Source organism: Parastagonospora nodorum (assembly GCF_000146915.1).
Source record: "Parastagonospora nodorum SN15 chromosome Unknown scaffold_14, whole genome shotgun sequence".
Lineage (NCBI taxonomy): Eukaryota > Fungi > Ascomycota > Dothideomycetes > Pleosporales > Phaeosphaeriaceae > Parastagonospora > Parastagonospora nodorum.
The window spans coordinates 567695-585679 of NW_001884562.1; the positions used below are offsets into that span (position 1 = coordinate 567695).

Sequence of the window (17985 nt, forward strand, 5' to 3'; positions counted from 1 at the left end):
GACGATGCTAGTCCGATTCGGGGACGTTTGAGGCGAAGCCGGAAGGCATGATCGTGCAACAAGGTGGCTGACGCAAAAGCGCTGCCTGTTGGACATCTATAACCGCTCTTCAGGGCGTAGAAAGCCCCAAGGCTGATACATCGCAGGCCGCACCCCTCAGACGAGGCGAGACATTCGCGTAAGCCTTCATATCTTGGTATCGCGATCTCGAGGTTTGGCTCAACCCCGCTCGCTTCCTTCCACCACAAATTAACCATGTCGCAGGCCTCACCGCATTGCGTGCATATGCTCGTCTCGGCACAGCTACAGCATGAGTGGTTTGGAAGTGGCTGGAGTAGTTCTGGGCTGCCTCCCGCTTATCATCCAAGGTACGTTCAGTCGACAAGGCCTAGTGTATTCGACTGACAGGGTGAACCAGGCATTGAGAGCTACAATGAAGGCCTCGACCCTATCAAAAGCTTCATGCGATGGGAGCACGAGCTGCCAAAGTTCATTCGGAAGCTCACCACCCAGCATATCCACTATGACCAGACGATTCGCGTCCTCTTCGCGCCCATAACGACCGACGTCGAGTTTGCGGAAATGATGGCAAATCCCGGCTCGGCAGAGCTGTGGAAGGACAAAGGGATGGCTTTGAAGCTCCAGGAAAGGCTGCAAGAGTCGTACCAAGAGTACGAACGCACAATTGCCGACATTGAGAGGATAACGAAGAAGATCGCGAGCAAGCTGGATCTCGATCGCGCGAAAGAGGTAGGCGCATTGAACGTCACACCTGCCCTTGCATCGCGCTGACATTCCTTCAGCTATCGCGCAACGATCTTGAAGCCATTCTCTCTGCGAACCCGAAGAAAGCAAGCGACAAGTTCGAATTCGGAAAGCGCATCAGATTTGGAATGAACAAGAAGGCCATACGAGCCCTGTTGGAAGAATTGGACGATTGCAACAAAGAGCTCGAGCGCTTCACGGAAAAGAGCGAAAAGATCGAGACAATTCGCAAATCTGTAAAGCCTGCTTTTGCATCCCGCCTTCAACGTATCCAAGGATATGCAAAGAACCTACATGATTCGCTCTTGTGGTCATGCTCCTGTAAATCGGCTCACAAGACAAGCCTACAGTTAGAGTCACGGGGCCAGCTTTTTGCAAGTGGGACAAGGAGAACTTCTTCTAGAACAAGCTTTACAGTGTCATTTACTACAAAAGCCACCGACGATGCGTCGTGGACATGGCAAGCCGCCGAGGTCTTGGTCGAGGAGGAAGAAGAAGACTTGCCTGCAAGGCCGATGTCCTCACCTAGAGCAAAGTAAGTCTAGGCAACTTGGCTGATCTACGGCTGAGAATGCATCGAATTCATATACTGACGCCATCAGGATGAGTAAGAGCGTGAGCTTCAGTTCACCTCCACCATACTCTGTCACGGACCCCGTAGCAACTACAGTTTCATCGTCGTCTCCATCACTGGAAGAGGTCAAGGACCTGTGTGCATCAATCAATCAAATGCACGCTTCGCGCCTTGGATTCTCTCTCGACAACAAAAGGAAGCTTCGAGGAGCTTATTTAATCGATGCAACGGAAACACGCGTTCCTTCGGCTGAAATTCTGACCCTAGAGGACCTTCTTGATCGCCCGCCTGTAGTCAATGGCAGGCGCGCGAAATTGACCAAAAAGGAGCGTTACAACCTAGCACTAACACTCGCATCCAGCGTCTTGTACCTGAACTCGACACCCTGGCTAATGGATCAGTGGGCTGCAAAGGACATTCTCTTCCATCGAACGGAAAATGCTATACATCCCATCGAGATTGATCGCCCACACGTAGCGCCATCGCTGGTCGAACAGAACAAAGGAATGCCGAATGGTCACAAAGCACGAGGATTCCACAACAAGAACTCGGTCTTGCTCGCTCTTGCCATCGCACTTCTTGAGTTGTATTTTGGCACTTCAGCTGGAAAGTACCAAGAAGACGAGCTTGGTGCAGCTGATCCCTTGCTACACTCAAATCCGTGGTTGCTATGCTCGATGGCACATACATGGGCGGAAGAGTCGCAGGACGATCTATCAGCTGCTTTTTTGAGCGCTGTGCGACATTGCCTAAGGTGCTTTGGAGACCCAGGCGCGAGCTTGCAGGACTCGGAGTTTCTGCAGGCAGCCGTCGAAAGCATTGTATTGCCTTTGCAAGAGGAATTGCACCAGTTTCTAGGCACGACGGTATCATGAGACAAGCGCAGCCAGCCCTGGGATGGGCGGACGGCAGGTCAGCTCGCTCTGGCAGGCGTGCCACTACTGGCCGTTCCAACGGCTCTCGTATCTATGTGACAGAACCACCGGCTCGACCCGCTTCCTCACGAGTCTGGCAGCGCATCATCTCGTATTGACCCACGTGCTACCAAGATCTGAATCCGGGGGTGCCAGCTAGCGCGACACATCCTTCGCATGTCAAAATGAACGACGTTTCGCGAATCCATCATGGTGATGGCGGGGGCGACGAGTTGTAATTGGAATGGCCACCTCGCTTGTAGCATCGATACAATGCGTGGCGATTGATGCGCACAGGACCTAAAAATACAGCCAGATTCGCCTAGTCCTTGAAGCTGCAGGTTCCCGAAGTCGCGCATGTGTGCATATGCGCAGCAGCTGTTCTGTTTGGCTGTGTTTGAGAGCTTCACCATGACAGGCTGTCAGCCGGTGGGGTAGATCGCAGGGGCGTCACAGAACACAGGGCCGGCGGAATGCCATGACGAAGTTGATCAACTGAGAAAAGCTCGAAAAAAGTGATAGTCGCAGCCCTTCCGGATCTGCATCTGTAGATAGTAAAAGGTGACGCGGTCAGCTACATTTGCTTATCGCGTGTAAGATTATGCAACGAGTTGTCGGAAATTCGCAGCAAGCATCTGATTCAAGCATTATCGAAACGCTTTTCTTGTGACACTACACTAAGATCGAAACCCAAGCCACCCGTCAGTCTCATCTCCACACACAGAGTTCTGGCAGCCTCGCACTTGGTGAAGAAAGCTCAGCGAAGCCTTCGCCGCGGACCTCCTGACGTATAGCGCTACAGTTAGCACAGTGAAGCGGCCGAATTAGGTGCCCCAACGGCTTCGGCGTGGCGTCAGGGCTGCACGCTCGGCGGCTTGTGCTGCGGGACGCCGGCGACACAGGACCTTTGATAGTTTTGATAGGCCGACGCAACGACGACGCTCTGAAACGCACTTGTTGTGCAGGAGCGGAGCAGATCTGGCAGCCAAACAAGTAGTGGCTAAGGGCGGTGAGGTGGCCACAGGACAACGCAACTGAATGAAGGTTTGCCTCTGATCAACATGTGTGCTGGGGAATGCTGTTGGATGCGAAAAGGAGAGATTGGTCAAATATGGACGGGCAGAATGCGGTCGAGTGCTATTAATAACCCTGGTTCACGTGCAGTCTTCTCCGCAGGTTGATGAGGCAGGCACGTCAAGCAAGCATGGAAGGAGCGACCGGTCACGTCTTGGGCCAGGAGGCGAACCACAACAAGCGCAAGAGGTTGTGCAGTGAGGTGTAAACACGCATCGCCACATGCACAACACAACAGCACAGCTGCGGACTGCATTATTGCCAACAGTCCCCATTGCAGGCCAACGACTCGCTGAAATTGTCGAAGGTGTTCGTCCACTGCCCACGCGCGCTAGGGGTCCCTCGTTCGAAGCAACTGGCCCGTGCACCCTGTTTCTCCTTTCGATAGGGACGTCGTCAATCCCAGAGCTTTATTCAGGATTCCGCAACCACCCAGAGCACCACCTCACCGCTCTCCCTTCCATACACCACCGTCGCTCACCCCAAGACACCTGACGCAGAAATCAATACTGGCCGGAGCGCAATCCCTCGCTGAGACGCTCCCTCTCCTGCTGCCGACACCATGGCTCAACAGTAGGGCGCCCCAGCATTGCTGTGTCTGAGGCCGCGAGACTGACCACGATACAGAATTGCTGCGTCCTTCAAGGACTTCTGGCACACCATGACCTCGTACGACCGCCACGCCTCCCACGACTCGCCCTACCGCACCGGGCGGCACATTCCCCTCCCTCAGAGCCGCCATGCCACTCTGACGTCGATTGCGACGAGCGGCGTCGAGTCCCGTACCGACCTGTCGTCCCCGTACCAGCACGACGAGTTGGCGACCAGCAATGGCTTCATTGGCTCCCCCCGCGGCCCCATGTCTCCGAACTCGCCATACTCACCTGGCATGCGCGGGCTCAGCCGCCAAGCGACTGCTGACGCTGACACCTTCGACAAGGGCCCCAATGGCGGCATCCAGATGCAGAACTTCAACGACGGCCTTCCCCCGCCGCCACCCGTGTCGCATTCGTGGAAGCGCATCGACCGCTGGGTCGAGGACAAGTACGAGGAGCTCTTTGACAACGTCTGTGAAGGATGCACGTCCAACGATGTGAACGAATTGGAACACGAACTCGACGCCACACTTCCCATGGACATTCGTGAGTCGCTGCAGATTCACGATGGACAAGAGCGCGGCGGCCTCCCGACTGGTGTTGTCTTCGGGCTGATGTTGCTTGACTGCGAAGAAATTGTCATGGAGTGGAAGAACTGGCGCAAGGTCGCCGACGAGTACCTTACCTCAAAGCCCGACTACCGCACTCCTCAGATCCCCGTCAAGGCTTTTGCTGGCTCGTCCACAATGCCGCCCATCGCACAGGTCCAGTCAAACACCAACCCGCTATGGCGACAGGACCTACTGGCCAAGCAGGACTCGCAGCCGCAGGGCGCTGTGCAGAAGGCTTATGCTCACCCTGCCTGGATTCCTCTCGCGCGTGACTGGGGAGGCAACTACCTCGCGACTGATCTCGCTCCTGGGCCCAATGGTACCTGGGGCCAGATCATCATTTTCGGCCGTGACTACGACTGCAAATACGTGGTCGCACGATCATGGGGCGCTCTCCTCGCAATGGTTGCTGATGATATGGGCTCAGAGAATGTACACATTGACGAGGAGACTGGTGAACTCAAGCTCCTTGCTTTCAAGCGCCAGAACATCGAGCCCCCATACCTCGAGGTTCTTCGCTGGCGATGCGACCAGAAGCACGGCAGACGACCACAGGCCAAGCGCCGGCCCAACAGCGGTCTCCGAGTCAACCCCAACGCACCCGGAAGCGTGGTTCCCAGCAGCACGGCTAGTAGCCCGTACCACAGCCCAGTTGTACAGCCAGAGGACCGAGGCCGAAGCCCCGTACGCCTGTCTAAGAAGTCCAAGGGTGTTAGCCCACGCGGCAAGCTTTCCAGCCCACTGGCCAGGGTCGCAGAAGAGACCGCCCAGCCAATTAGGGTTCATACTGACCTCGACTCAAGAGCTGGCGCAGGAGTCGACAACCTCATTTCTGTCGACACACCAAGGCCGAGCGACGACTTCCCGGCTACCCGCCTGAGCCAGGGTAGCGACAAGGAGAACAAGAGCGTCAAGGAAGAAACCGAAAAGGCACCTGCAGTGAAGAGCCCAGACGCCGAAGCATCGTCCGAGCTGAAGACGGTCGAGATATAGGAGACTCGCGACCTAATGAACCTTCATTGACACATCTATCGTAACGGCTGGATACTTGCAACACAGGCAATGGTTTCCTGCCATTCCTTTTTAACGGAGTGTAGGCGTCTTCAACCATCTCGAGATTGCGATACATCGACTGGCGTTACTCCCTCATTCCACGAACATGTTCACCGCGTGGCCCAAATGACGTCTTGACGTCACCCGACCAACCATGGCCACCCAACCCTTGAGTAAACGACGCCATAATCAACACCAATACACTGCAACCCTTTGTACAACAACCTTTTCTCCTTCACTTCGATTTCCTTCGCTGCTTCATACAACAAGCAGCAGCGTCTGTTCATTCTCTTCTTTCAACTGTGGCATTTGCATCCAGCGTAGCGCAACACGGCTCTGATTTTGTTTTATGACTTTGACGCAACTCTGGCGGCTTGATGGTCTTTACGTCCTTTCGTGAGCATCGTGGGCTTTGATAGTCATCCTGCTTATGACGGATGCGTGGTTTTTATAATATTCAATGGTGGTATGGTGGGTGGATGAGGGGCTGCGCTTAGAATTGGGGAGTGCAGGATCACTTTGTATGAACGTGTTTCTTCTTACTTCTTCTTTTTTGCTGGCTGGTATTCATGAGGGAATGCGAGACAATAGGCGTATTAACGTATCGGACGGGGCAAATGCAAGAATGTTCAAAATTCAAATCCAAGATATGTAAAGGAAGCCTTGTGTATGTGATTTCTTTCCACAGTCCTTCCATTTCCAACTCTCTCCTGCCTCTTTCATCCTCCCCCGCTCCCCCATCAGATCCTCACCTCCAACCCCTCCCCACGCTCCCAAAACTCCACGGTCCGCCGCGCAATGTTCTTGGGATTCCTCACCTCCTCATCCATCCCAACCACTCCCTCCACACTCACTAGTCCCACATGCACGCCCTTTTCCCCAAACGCCAGCCGCAAGCTCTGCACCATATTCCTCTGCGCGGCTTTCACTAGGCTTAGCGAGAGTAATTCCGGCACGGGGGAGTGGGGTAGGGCGCTGTTTGTTACCAGTAGCGCGGGCTTAAGGGGAGAGGAGGTGGAGGCGGAGCTTTGGGAGAGGCTAGTGAGATGGGGGAGGAAATGTTGAGCGATTAGGTAGAGTGATAGAGTCGTTGTCTGCCTGGGTTAGTAGCCGGAGAGGCCAACAAAGGCAAGGAGTGAACGCACACGTAAATCCTCATCTATCTCCTGCACAGGCGTGGAGAGGATGGGAGACGGGTGGATGCGCGCGGCGTTGAAGAAGATGATTTCGACGGATTCGTTGGTTGTCAAATTGTCCAACTCTTTTAAAACCGCAGGGATTGAGGCGAGGTCGGAGAGGTCGATTTGCAAGATGTCGACCTTGACGTCCTTGGAGGCTGCGGATACGAATGGGGCGTCTTCGTTTTGCAGGCGTTGAGTGTTGCGGGAGAGCAGGATTATGTGGTTTATGTCTTTGGAGGCGAATTCTGCGGCGACGTGCTGGGGAAATGGGTCAGTGACGTTGATTAAGGAGGGCGGGAAAAAGGGAAGGGGATAATGGAAGATGAAAGGGAAGAGAGAAGTACGTTACCGATGCCCGGGCCGGCGCCGAAGACGATGAGGGTGCGGGTGGTTGTCGTCATGATCAAGGAGTATGTATGAGGCTGATGGTTGAAATCTAAGGGCGAGTTTGCACTTTTTATATCTACAGCAGCACCGGCCTTCATACTGTCGTCAAGCTTGTGACTAGTCTACGCGGAGTATTAACCGGCTTGAACATAGTGCCTGCTTTGAAATTCACATTATTGCTCGAGTGCAGAGATTGAGTGGGCGAGTATCTAAAACTGGCTCATTAGTGAAGCCGACTGAGGCTCGTAGAATCTTTGACCATGATTAATGTATGCAAGTCCACCAAGTGAGATTCAAGAAGTGGATATGAACATGTTGCTGGATTTGTGCTAGTCTACCTCTAGCGCGAGTGAGGGTCCGGGATCACGTCACCTTGCAGCCTGCACCTCAGCTATCCTCGCCAAAATCCCGTGAAGCTTGCAAAGCACAACGACGTTCGTAAGCAATTCCCGCATTGCCATGCACGATCGATAATGGACTTCTCCGCGGACGACGACGAGGCTCTGCGCCAATTCATGCCCTCGGAATTCGGCAAGAAAGATGGCTCCGTAAACGTCGAGGCGCAAATCGAGCGCGCGCGCAGACCGGTCGTGGACGAGAATAAACGAGCAAAGAAGGAACCCGACTCGGACGACGATAGCGATGACGACGACAGCGATGAAGAGGACGAGTTCCCAGTCACACACGAATTGGCTATCAAGACGCATGAGCGCGCAATTACCACGATTGCGCTCGACGGCTCGGGCACGCGCCTGATCACGGGGAGCAACGACTGCATGCTCAAGCTACATGACCTGAGTGCGCTTACACCGAGTACCATTCGTGCGTTCAAAACGGTTGATCCATTTGTCACCAAGCCGTCGCAAAACGCCGAGTCGCATTCGATACACCAGGTGCTGTTTGGTCCGCACTCAGGGGGGCAGTTTCTGTGCATCACGGCGACGCCTCAAGCGAGGCTGTTTAACAGGGATGGCGAACAGATCGCCGAGTTTGTGAAGGGTGACATGTATCTGAGAGACAAGCATAATACCAAGGGACATACAGCAGACCTCACCAGCTGCGCATGGCATCCAACGATCCGCGACCGCTTTGTGACGGCGGGAACGGATAGTACGGTGAGGATATGGGATGTGAATAAGAGGATGAAGCAAGAGGAGGTTATTGTGCACAAGTCGAGAGCGGCTGGAAGTGCGGGCATGACGAGGATGACTACCATTGCTTGGGGTGCGGCGGCTGAGGGAAATAGCAGTATGATTGTTTCTGCGGCGCTGGATGGCAGTCTTGTCATGTGGGGAGGTGAAGGGCCATTCCATCGACCTACGGGGGAGATTCGAGACGCACACGTGAAGGACACTTGGACGAGTGGGATTGATATCAGTGCTGATGGCAGGCTGGTCATTACAAGAGGTGGAGACGACACGATTAAGCTGTGGGATACGAGGAAGTTCAAGACGCCGCTCAACACGACCTCGCATACATCGACATCGTCGCAGTACCCTACGTCAAACATCAAGTTTGCGCCGAACTCCCAGAGTATAATAACCGGGTCGGAAACTGGACATCTACACATCCTCAACCCAGCAACTCTCCGCCCAGAGCTCGTCACCCCAGTAACACCGGGATCGCCTCTCATCGCCGTGAACTGGCATCCCAGGCTCAACCAAATCTTCACTGGATCAGCGAACGGTCAGACGACAATCCTCTTCAACCCCGCCCTATCCACTGGTGGCGCCCTATCCATCCTCAGCAAAGCTCCCAAGAAACGTCATCTTGATGACGACCCCAACCTCACAGTCGACATGGATCCCCTGGGCATGTCTGGCGACGGCCAAAGCACAGGTGGCGGTCCAACGCCTGGTTCCTTCGCAGCACGACATCCCACCGTCGGCTTGACAGCATCAGGGCGAAGCAGGGATCCCAGACGACCACATATACCTGCCGTGACGCCGTTTGCCAAGTCCACGCCGGACCAGAAGTACGTGATGGAGCAGATTGATGGAAGTGACATGCGAGATGAGGACCCGAGAGAGGCGCTGCTTAAATATGCACCCAAAGCCGGCGAGAAGAATGTGTTTACAGGCGCGTGGGATAAAACGCAGCCCAAGGGGATATACAAGGATTACGACAGTGATGAAGACGAGAGGGACAGCAAGAGAGCGAAGAGATGATGATAGCGCGAGTAGGCATTGAAGGCGTCTTGGGATCTAAAAGCATATACCCATACTACATAGCAAATTACATCCTAGTTTCATCCCCGTCGTATTCAATTGCGTTCTGATTCGCCCTGCCCTACCCCAACCAAAGTCTTGGCACCCGCAACGCGCCCACCAATCTCGATGAGTCGGGTTGCACGACCGCGACGCGAATCCCATCCCCACAATCACACAGCACCACGACCGTCAACAAACACCCAATTCCTCCCTCCACACCCACCAAAACAAACACACCACAATGTCATTCCTCCTCCGCCCCACGCTGCGCACCCCCGCGCTCTCCGCGACCCGCGCCTTCTCCAGCACCCGCGCCTCGCAGCTCGCCAAAATGACCGTCGTCGGCCGCCTCGGCACCGCGCCGGAGGAAGTACAGGTCTCCGGGGACCGCACGCTTGTGCGCTACGTCGTGGGCACCAACTATGGAAAGGGCGAGAAGCAGAAGACGAGCTGGTTTCGCGTGGCGAGCTTTGTCGAGGGCGCGCAGAAGGAGTATCTGCTGAGTGTGCCGAAGGGGTGAGTGGGATGTTGTGGATGGGAAGGGGGGCTTGCAGAATTGACGTGTGTGATAGATCGCTACTGTATGTCGAGGCTGATGCGCGTATGGAGACTTATGAGGATAAGGAGACGGGTGCGCCGAGGTCGAATTTGAGTTTGATCGCGAGTAGGTTGTCCTCTTGAGGTTATGAAGGCAAGAGCTAACGTGATGATAGGGAACTTCGACGTTCTTCAGCGTCCTCGTAATGAGAGTGTTGAGACGAATGATGAGGGGCTTGTGCAGGAAGGCTCTCGATAGAGGGCACGATGATCCGTTTAGACAGGAAAGATGTGAATGGACGATTAGGTGATCACTTTCTTCGGTGCTGGAGGACTTCTTGAGAGACAGGTTTACGTGTCGCTCGGTGTATAACTACTTGCGGAGTTTTCTTCCTTATTTGATCTCCGCTCTGGGAGGACTTTTGAGCTGTGGTGCGTAATGAATGATACCTTTTTTCTTCGCAGCTTTAAACAAACAAGCTTGGAAATGTAACGTCTTTATTCAGGAAAGCTATATGCTTCTATACTTAATCCACGTTCTGTCTGAAGTACATGAGTATTTTGCTCCTATGTATTGCCGATAGTGTACGGATGTACTTTGGTGGCGTGCGGCGAACCATCGGACTCCCGAGTTGACATCCCAACTTTTTGTACCTCTACACGCCGCCCCTCCACCACGCCCTCCACCACGCCCTCCACCACGCCCTCCACCACGCCCTCCACCACGCCCTCCACCACGCCCTCCACCCCACAAACATGCAAAGACTCGTGCCTCAGCGAGCTCGCCAGCTCTGGGGCCATGCGCCCCGCGTCCGGTCATCCAATCGCAGGCAGAGAAGCTTTGCGACAGTTTCTGGCACTTCACAGTACGCCTGTCCTGCGTCGACACACTATTCACGCTTTTCTGACACGACTCTAGACCCTACGATGTGATCGTCATCGGCGGCGGCCACGCAGGCTGCGAAGCCTCTGCAGCAGCGGCACGATCCGGCGCCCGAACCGCCCTCATAACGCCCAAACACGACAACCTCGGTGTATGCTCGTGCAATCCTTCCTTTGGCGGCATCGGAAAGGGTACCATGCTCCGCGAAATTGACGCCCTGGACGGTGTGGTGGGGCGCATAGTAGATAAAGCGGGCACACAGTTCCGAGTGCTGAACCGGAAGAAGGGACCTGCGGTGTGGGGGCCACGAGCGCAAATCGATCGGTCGCTGTATAAGAAGTACATGAAAGAGGAGATGCTGAATTATGAAGGGCTGAGTGTGTTGGAGGGAAGCGTGGCGGATATCATTGTTGATCAGACGCAAGAGGAGGGCGTGAAGGGACGATATGGCAGAATCACTGGTGTGAGGCTAGAAAGTGGGGAGATCATACCAACGGGAAATGTGGTTATTACGACAGGCACATTTTTGGGGGGTGAGATACATATTGGACTTGACGCGTACCCGTCGGGGCGCATGGGTGAAGCTGCGACATTTGGTTTGAGCAAGAGCTTAAGAGACGCGGGGTTCACTTTGGGGAGGTTAAAGACTGGGACGCCGCCACGGTTGGATGGGAAGAGCATTAATTTCAAAACACTGGATGCGCAAGAAGGAGACCAACCGCCGATGCCGTTCAGCTATCTGAACGAAAGGGTGCAGGTCGAGCAGCAATTACTGAATCACGAGACACGAACGAATGAAGCGACGCACGACGTTATACGAAACAACCTGGACAAATCGATACATATCCGGGAGACTGTGAAGGGGCCGCGATATTGCCCGTCATTGGAGTCAAAGGTCATACGCTTCACAGACAAGACCTCGCATATCATATGGCTGGAACCAGAAGGCTTCGACAACGACGTCATCTACCCCAACGGCATATCATGTACTGTGCCAGCAGACGTTCAGATCGAGATGCTCAAGACCGTAAGAGGACTTGAGAACGTCAACATGCTCCAACCCGGCTACGGAGTAGAGTACGACTACGTCGACCCACGCCACCTCCGCTCAACGCTCGAAACCAAGAACATATCCGGCCTCTTCCTTGCTGGCCAGATCAATGGTACAACAGGTTACGAAGAAGCCGCCGGCCAAGGCGTCATCGCTGGCATCAACGCCGGCCTCAGATCCCTCAACAAACCCGCCATGATCCTCACCCGCGCAGACGGCTACATCGGCATCATGATCGACGATCTCATCACCAAAGGCGTCTCCGAGCCCTACCGCATGTTTACCTCGCGCTCAGAATACCGCATGTCCGCGCGCGCCGACAACGCCGACACACGCCTGACCGCCAAAGGCCACACTGCCGGCGTCGTGCGCTCGCCCCGCTGGACCGCCTTTTCGCGTGACGCAGCCGACATGGCGGAGCTTACTTCCCTCCTGCAAGAAAAGACGCTGGGCTGGTCCGATTGGAATAAACACGGCTTTGCCGTCCGCAACGACTCGACCAAACGCTCCGCATACGACCTCCTCCGCCTCCCCTCCACAACACCCTCATCCCTCACATCTATCCTTCCGCAAATCGCCAATTTCTCACCACGCATACAGGACCGCGTACACATCGAGTCCACATACGCGCCGTACGTCGCCTACCAATCTGTCTCGCAGGCGCGCTGGCTCAAGGATGAGCACCTCCGCCTGCCCGACGATTTATCGTACGAAGCTATTTTTGGACTGAGCTACGAGGAGAAGCGCGCGCTGGAGGTTGCGCGGCCCGAGAGCGTGGGGCAGGCGAGGAGGGTAGAGGGGGTTACGCCCACGGGGGCATTGAGATTGTTGCAGTTTGTTAAGGGGGTGGGGAGGGGGGAGAGGGATGCGAGGGCGAGGGAGGAGATTGAGGAGAGGAAGAGGAGATACAAGGGGGAGGTGGGTGAGGTGGTGAACGTTGCGGGGATGTAAAATATCGGTGTAGGAGGGACGTATGGATAGATGATGGAGAATGTACGATATGATCATAAGGCTGTGATTCCGGCCGAGCGAGAGAGAGCGTCCTCCTATCTGTTGTTTTTGGATATTGGAGCGATGTCTATTTTTCTTGGAACTGTTTGTACCATACGAAACACATTGGCCTTCTAGCCTCAGAGACAGTGGTGATAGACCGGCTAGCAAAATTTAAGACTGTCTATGACCATCCTCAGCTCGCCGTAATACATGCATTCTGAAACCTAAGCATTCATGTCTCGGGCTGCGTTGGCCGTCATTGCTCGCCGCGGCAGCCCGCATGTCTAACATCACAGTGAAACATCACTCCTCCACTTCAGTTGGCGATAGTGTGAAATTGCTCCCGCAATATCCTCAATGTCTCGAATTTGTATTTGTGTCGTAGCTAGACGCAGTTGGCAAGGGTCATTGACATGCGGATATGCTGAAATATCATCTCACGGCGTTTATTACCCGGGCGTGTTCAGGGAGAAGGAAGGTCCATCTTCTGCATGGAGACGAGATGAGTGCTTTTATTAAAACTTTTCGATGCTTAAAAGACGGTGGTAAGAGTGCTCATTTCGTTGTCCTCGTTGTCCTCGTTGTCCTCGTTGTCCTCGTTGTCCTTCTTGTTCGCATTGTCCTCATTGTCCTCGTTGTCAACAAGCCAATGGCTCTTATGTGATATCGCTAGCTTCCCACCAGCACCCCATTCAGTTTTTTTCCGTCTTAACTTACTTCAGCTGGAAAACATCTTTCATAGCATCTGTCTCACGTGCGGGCCACTCTTTCGCTCGTAAAGTTCCCGTGCAAACACTTCACTACGCACTAGTTCCAGTGACACAAACGGACAGCCGCATAGGTACCCGCTCCAGCTGCTTGTGAAAGCCTACAACATTGTCGACCTCTCGCACGGCCCGGAGTTCCGGTGTTTACCTGACCTACCTTCCCACTCCCCAATCCTTTTGTTTACGGCACAGCGCCTCTAATCTCCTCAATCTCGACCTCTCATGGCACCCTCAACTCGCCTCCGGGCAAATCCAACACGACGTGTTCTCTATGCAGAATCCACCGGCCGAGAAGGTTCTCGCGGTAATCCAATCGCTCTAGAAGACACTCCTCCGCCCGAACCAGTCACGTCCCCAGCGCCTAGGAAGCGTGCCGCGCGCAAACCAGCTGGCAAGCAACCTGCCCTCACCGTCCCGCGTACTCGAGGCGGCGCTATCGTCAAGCCCAAGGAGTCCTCTGAGAAAGCTACTGGCAAGAAGGAGAAGAAGAAGAAGGCGCCGCCAGTCAAGCGCGAGTGCTCCCTCTGCGCCTCGACCAAGGGCGTTGCTACCTGCTTCCGCCTGGACGGCCATGAGGACGCCTGCGAGCACTTCGAGAATACCTGCGGCCAATGCATCCAGAAAATGATCAGCGTCAAGATCTCCCAGCGCCAGCTCGGCGAAGCAGAACTCGCCTGTCCTGTGCCCGGATGCGCGCATGTGCTCGACTACACCACACTGAAGCACGCTTTTACCAATAAAGCCTTGTTCGTCGAGTAAGTCACAGTCCCCTCCCCCCAACCATGCAGATTGAGAGGAGATAACTAACAATCCACCAGCTTCGACAAAGCCCTCGTAAAACACCTCCTCTCCGCCTCCCCCACCTTCATCGCCTGCCTCTCGCCCATGTGCGGCAAGTACTTCTCCACCGACACCTGCATCCCCACCTCTCGCTCCACCAAACAACAAATCTCCTGCCCCTACTGCGCCTCCTCTCTCTGCCTAACCTGCAACCGCCCCTGGCACCCGCGCACAGGCTGCAACAGCGCCGCCGCCGCCGAAGATGCCTCCTCGCTCGCGCAGATAAAATCCATGGGCGCGAAGCCGTGCCCGCAATGCGGCGTCAACATCGAGAAATCCGGCGGTTGCGACCACATGACGTGTCACCGGTGCCGGCATGGGTTCTGCTGGGTGTGTCTGGTGCCGTATACGGTGAATGTGGTGCATGCAGAGGGATGTCCGCATGGACGGCGGGATGTCGCGGTTGATCCGAGAAATTGGGTGCCCGAGGGCATGGGCGAAGAGCAGGTTAATGCGCTTATCGAACACGCAGGACGGAGGTTGGATGGGGTGGGTGGGCAGGTTGGGTTTCAGCCGGTGCCGATGCCGCAGGCGCAGGCGCAGGCGCAGGCTCCTTGGGGGCAGTTCGTTGTGGGTGGGATGGCGAATGCGTTTTTCAACTTCATTGCTGGAGGGCAGGGTGGTCCTCAGGGTGGTCGTTGAGCCATTTCTTTTCTCTTCGCTTGGCTGCAGTCTGGGGCTGGGTTTTGGACCTGATCTTGGACTGGATGTCAGCTGGCTTTGAGAGCAGGACGAAGCGCCCCAAGAAGTTCTCAATGAGGACGGTGTTTAGGACTTTTGATACCCGGCGACTTCGATGTCGGTTTGTGTGTAGTAGGATCCAGATCTGAGGGACCCAGATAATGTAAAATGGTGATTGGATATGGTATCGTATGCCTAGACTGGACTCAAGGTTATACTTCCTTTCAAGTTCGATCATGTTGTGTATCTCGTTGGTCACGCCAGAGATACTTGTTTTTCCGTTTAGTACTCTCGCTTCTGGCTAGAGTTACAGTATCACCATATGTGTCACTTTGTTTCCCTCTCTTCGACGCTAGTGTAAGCGCGGATGCGGAAACTGGCAATGCGGTCTACTCCTAACCGAAGCTGTCTCCGTGAGGCTAAGGATTGCAGTGCAAACCGGCGAGATTTCACCTGCCCTACTTGTGGAACGTCGTATATCGTAGCACGACCGCAGTGATACCTGATTTTTTTGTCAGCAGGCAAAAAACGGGCAGTATCTTTCGAGCACTCTCTCTATGATAATGAGATACGACATGGCTATGCGTTGCGTTGAACACCGTACTTGATTAGTTAGGGCACAATTGCGTCAGTGTACATGCAACAAATCTCTTGAACACATCGGTGGGTTTTCAAGCATATTCATTTCAGCCGGACCCTTTCGCTATGAAGACCTAGCCTTTTCGGTCATGCATCCCATCCTTAATCATGAGACCCAAATGAACCCATATGAAGTAAACTCCGGCCCTATCTTCCACTCATCATCTAAGCCTTCTGGGCCTTGGCGCCCCGGACCTTGGTGGGCTTGTCGGCCTTGACGGCCCTCTGGCTCTTGCGGATGGCGGAGGCGCGGGCAACGGCGTCCTGGCGGAGGTCTGGGCGGTAGTTGCGCTTAGTGGTGGAGTTGACGATGCCGGCGAAGGTCCTGTGGACGTTAGTGCATGTCCTGGGTTGGTCTGTTGTTGGGACAAGTGGTGGAAGACGTACTTGCGGGTTGATCGCGAGGGACCGAAGGTGGTGGTCTGGGTGGAGAATGCGGGCTGGTGGTGCTTGTCGCTCTTCTTTACAAGCAGAGTGACACCGCCCTCCTTGCCGGGGATGATGCCGATGGCCTATTCGCGTAGTCAGTACCGATTCCTGTCTCTTGTTCGTCTGGATGCGCAAAGGTGTTCGTCGAGGACTTTGGTGATTCGTGGGAGTTCGTGTTGTCGTACCTTGTTGGCGATCTGGCCCTCATTCTGCAGCAAGTCAGTCCAATGCACTCGAATTTTGCCCAGACGACAACATACCTTGCGGCTGTACAAGTTCCTCAGGTTGAGGGGGTCGCGCGAGAACTGCACGCCGTTCGCCCTCTTGACAAGGGTTGCGCTGTGTCCCTCTGCCCACAAATCAGCTCCAAATCCCAAATCCGCTCTCTTTTCAATTCCGGTCACTCACTGGTGATCTCCCACGCAAGGTCTCCGGGAATAGTGGCGGCCATTTTGAATTTGCTTTGATCGTGAAGTTTGGGCTTGTCGCTATTCTCGAGAAGTTCGGCGGTCGTTGGTGGCAGCTTCTCGTCTGCGTTACCCAATTCGGCTGGCGCAGTTAGTGGTCGGAGAAACGAAAGGCCGCGCATTGCCCAGCCACGGAAGCGCGGAAGTGACGATGGAAGCATAAGGCTTGGCGTGAGGCGGTGCTGCGTGAGCGGCCGCGACAGTCAAACATTACAGGTGTCTCCACGCCTCGTATTCAAAGTAATCTCTTGTGGTGAAATCTTGATGATCCCGCGATAGCACGGAAACCTATCACACACCGTCTCCCTTTTGTAACCACTCGCTCCTTCACTCCTTCACTCCTTCACTCCTTGAGGCTCTATCGAGCACTCCCGAACGGCTCCGACGCGCCGCGCAAGCACCCCACCGTAGGGGATACTGTACAAAGTGCTTCAATATGGGCTACCTGTTCTATTCCATCTGGCTTGCAATCCTCGTCTGCGCGACCGGTATGCCACTCTACATTGATCCATGTCTCGTCCACTGACGCAATCCAGCCCTATACTTTACCCGTCAACGCTGGCTACACCTCCTGCCTATCCCCGAGCCGATCTACACGCGCTTACCAACATCTTTCCGCGATGATATCGAAGCTGGTCTCTCATCTTCTGCCTTTGACCTATCCAGCAATGTTGAAGCTGGCGATTCACGACAGGGATTAGATGATGCAGGCAAGAAGGAGGTCATGCGCATCATGAAGCGAAGGGGTGTGGATTTCGATGAAGCGAGACGCATATATATGCAAGATCGTTTCAAGAAGAACAACATCGGTGCAGACGGTGTACCGCGCGACCCGAAGTTTGTTAGCTTTTCGTAGGACTGAGAGCGTTCGACTGATATCTTTCTTCACATTCATCTCATTTGTCATGGGCAGGGTCGGGGTTAATTTTGCGTTTAGGACTTGCTCTCTTGAAGGTTTCCTATTATTCAGATTTCCTATGTCACTATATCCTCATCTGGTAAGCGTGGCCAATTCTACTTCATTCGTGAAAGACCATACCATGCCTCTCTTCAGCCTGTATGGCACTTAGTGTGCAGTCCAAGAACGCTTTGTCGGTATGAGCAGGGTCGAAATGGGAAATTTCGTAGGTCGATCATGAGCAAGTGACCAGGATGGTATGTGCCATAATTCAACATGTGACTTCGAGCTTGGCCCGTCGCCTGGTCCTAATATTGGCTTCTCCGAGGCTATGCTGCGCCCCCGCATCCTTTCCTGGGTATTTCCCAAATTCGATGCCACTTTTGTCACACACTGTCGTCTTGCCTTCGCTCATTTTTTCAGGGATGCTTAGCG

At 54.5% G+C, this 17985-nt stretch overlaps 10 protein-coding genes across 10 annotated transcripts; 7 read left to right on the forward strand and 3 right to left on the reverse strand.

Moving 5' to 3' along the window:
* Positions 1-310: 310 nt before the first annotated feature.
* Positions 311-2214, forward strand: SNOG_09237 (hypothetical protein; the record flags this gene model as incomplete). Its single annotated transcript, XM_001799484.1, has 5 exons — positions 311-368; positions 419-750; positions 804-1086; positions 1183-1300; positions 1368-2214. The coding sequence occupies 5 exons, from the start codon at positions 311-313 to the stop codon at positions 2212-2214; spliced, it is 1638 nt and encodes a 545-aa protein (XP_001799536.1).
* Positions 2215-3988: 1774 nt separating this feature from the next.
* SNOG_09238 (hypothetical protein) lies at positions 3989-5527 on the forward strand (the record flags this gene model as incomplete). Its single annotated transcript, XM_001799485.1, has 1 exon — positions 3989-5527. One exon carries the CDS (start codon positions 3989-3991, stop codon positions 5525-5527), a length of 1539 nt encoding a protein of 512 aa, XP_001799537.1.
* Positions 5528-6690: 1163 nt separating this feature from the next.
* SNOG_09239 (hypothetical protein) lies at positions 6691-7169 on the reverse strand (the record flags this gene model as incomplete). The annotated part of the gene is made up of 2 exons (XM_001799486.1): positions 6691-7026; positions 7113-7169. The coding sequence occupies 2 exons, from the start codon at positions 7167-7169 to the stop codon at positions 6691-6693; spliced, it is 393 nt and encodes a 130-aa protein (XP_001799538.1).
* Positions 7170-7628: 459 nt separating this feature from the next.
* Positions 7629-9323, forward strand: SNOG_09240 (hypothetical protein; the record flags this gene model as incomplete). Its single annotated transcript, XM_001799487.1, has 1 exon — positions 7629-9323. The coding sequence occupies one exon, from the start codon at positions 7629-7631 to the stop codon at positions 9321-9323; it is 1695 nt and encodes a 564-aa protein (XP_001799539.1).
* A 283-nt stretch (positions 9324-9606) lies between these two features.
* Positions 9607-10293, forward strand: SNOG_09241 (hypothetical protein; the record flags this gene model as incomplete). Its single annotated transcript, XM_001799488.1, has 3 exons — positions 9607-9881; positions 9938-10029; positions 10079-10293. 3 exons carry the CDS (start codon positions 9607-9609, stop codon positions 10159-10161), a joined length of 450 nt encoding a protein of 149 aa, XP_001799540.1. The 3' UTR covers positions 10162-10293.
* Positions 10294-10658: 365 nt separating this feature from the next.
* On the forward strand, positions 10659-12787 carry SNOG_09242 (hypothetical protein; the record flags this gene model as incomplete). Its single annotated transcript, XM_001799489.1, has 2 exons — positions 10659-10768; positions 10822-12787. The coding sequence occupies 2 exons, from the start codon at positions 10659-10661 to the stop codon at positions 12785-12787; spliced, it is 2076 nt and encodes a 691-aa protein (XP_001799541.1).
* Positions 12788-13331: 544 nt separating this feature from the next.
* Positions 13332-15078, forward strand: SNOG_09244 (hypothetical protein; the record flags this gene model as incomplete). The annotated part of the gene is made up of 4 exons (XM_001799490.1): positions 13332-13489; positions 13671-13736; positions 13962-14351; positions 14415-15078. The coding sequence occupies 4 exons, from the start codon at positions 13332-13334 to the stop codon at positions 15076-15078; spliced, it is 1278 nt and encodes a 425-aa protein (XP_001799542.1).
* On the reverse strand, positions 13362-13569 carry SNOG_09243 (hypothetical protein; the record flags this gene model as incomplete). The annotated part of the gene is made up of 2 exons (XM_001799491.1): positions 13362-13482; positions 13547-13569. The coding sequence occupies 2 exons, from the start codon at positions 13567-13569 to the stop codon at positions 13362-13364; spliced, it is 144 nt and encodes a 47-aa protein (XP_001799543.1).
* A 737-nt stretch (positions 15079-15815) lies between the features above and the next one.
* On the reverse strand, positions 15816-16636 carry SNOG_09245 (hypothetical protein; the record flags this gene model as incomplete). The annotated part of the gene is made up of 5 exons (XM_001799492.1): positions 15816-16081; positions 16144-16268; positions 16371-16394; positions 16446-16534; positions 16594-16636. 5 exons carry the CDS (start codon positions 16634-16636, stop codon positions 15922-15924), a joined length of 441 nt encoding a protein of 146 aa, XP_001799544.1. The 3' UTR covers positions 15816-15921.
* A 452-nt stretch (positions 16637-17088) lies between these two features.
* Positions 17089-17508, forward strand: SNOG_09246 (hypothetical protein; the record flags this gene model as incomplete). The annotated part of the gene is made up of 2 exons (XM_001799493.1): positions 17089-17140; positions 17189-17508. The coding sequence occupies 2 exons, from the start codon at positions 17089-17091 to the stop codon at positions 17506-17508; spliced, it is 372 nt and encodes a 123-aa protein (XP_001799545.1).
* Positions 17509-17985: the final 477 nt, after the last annotated feature.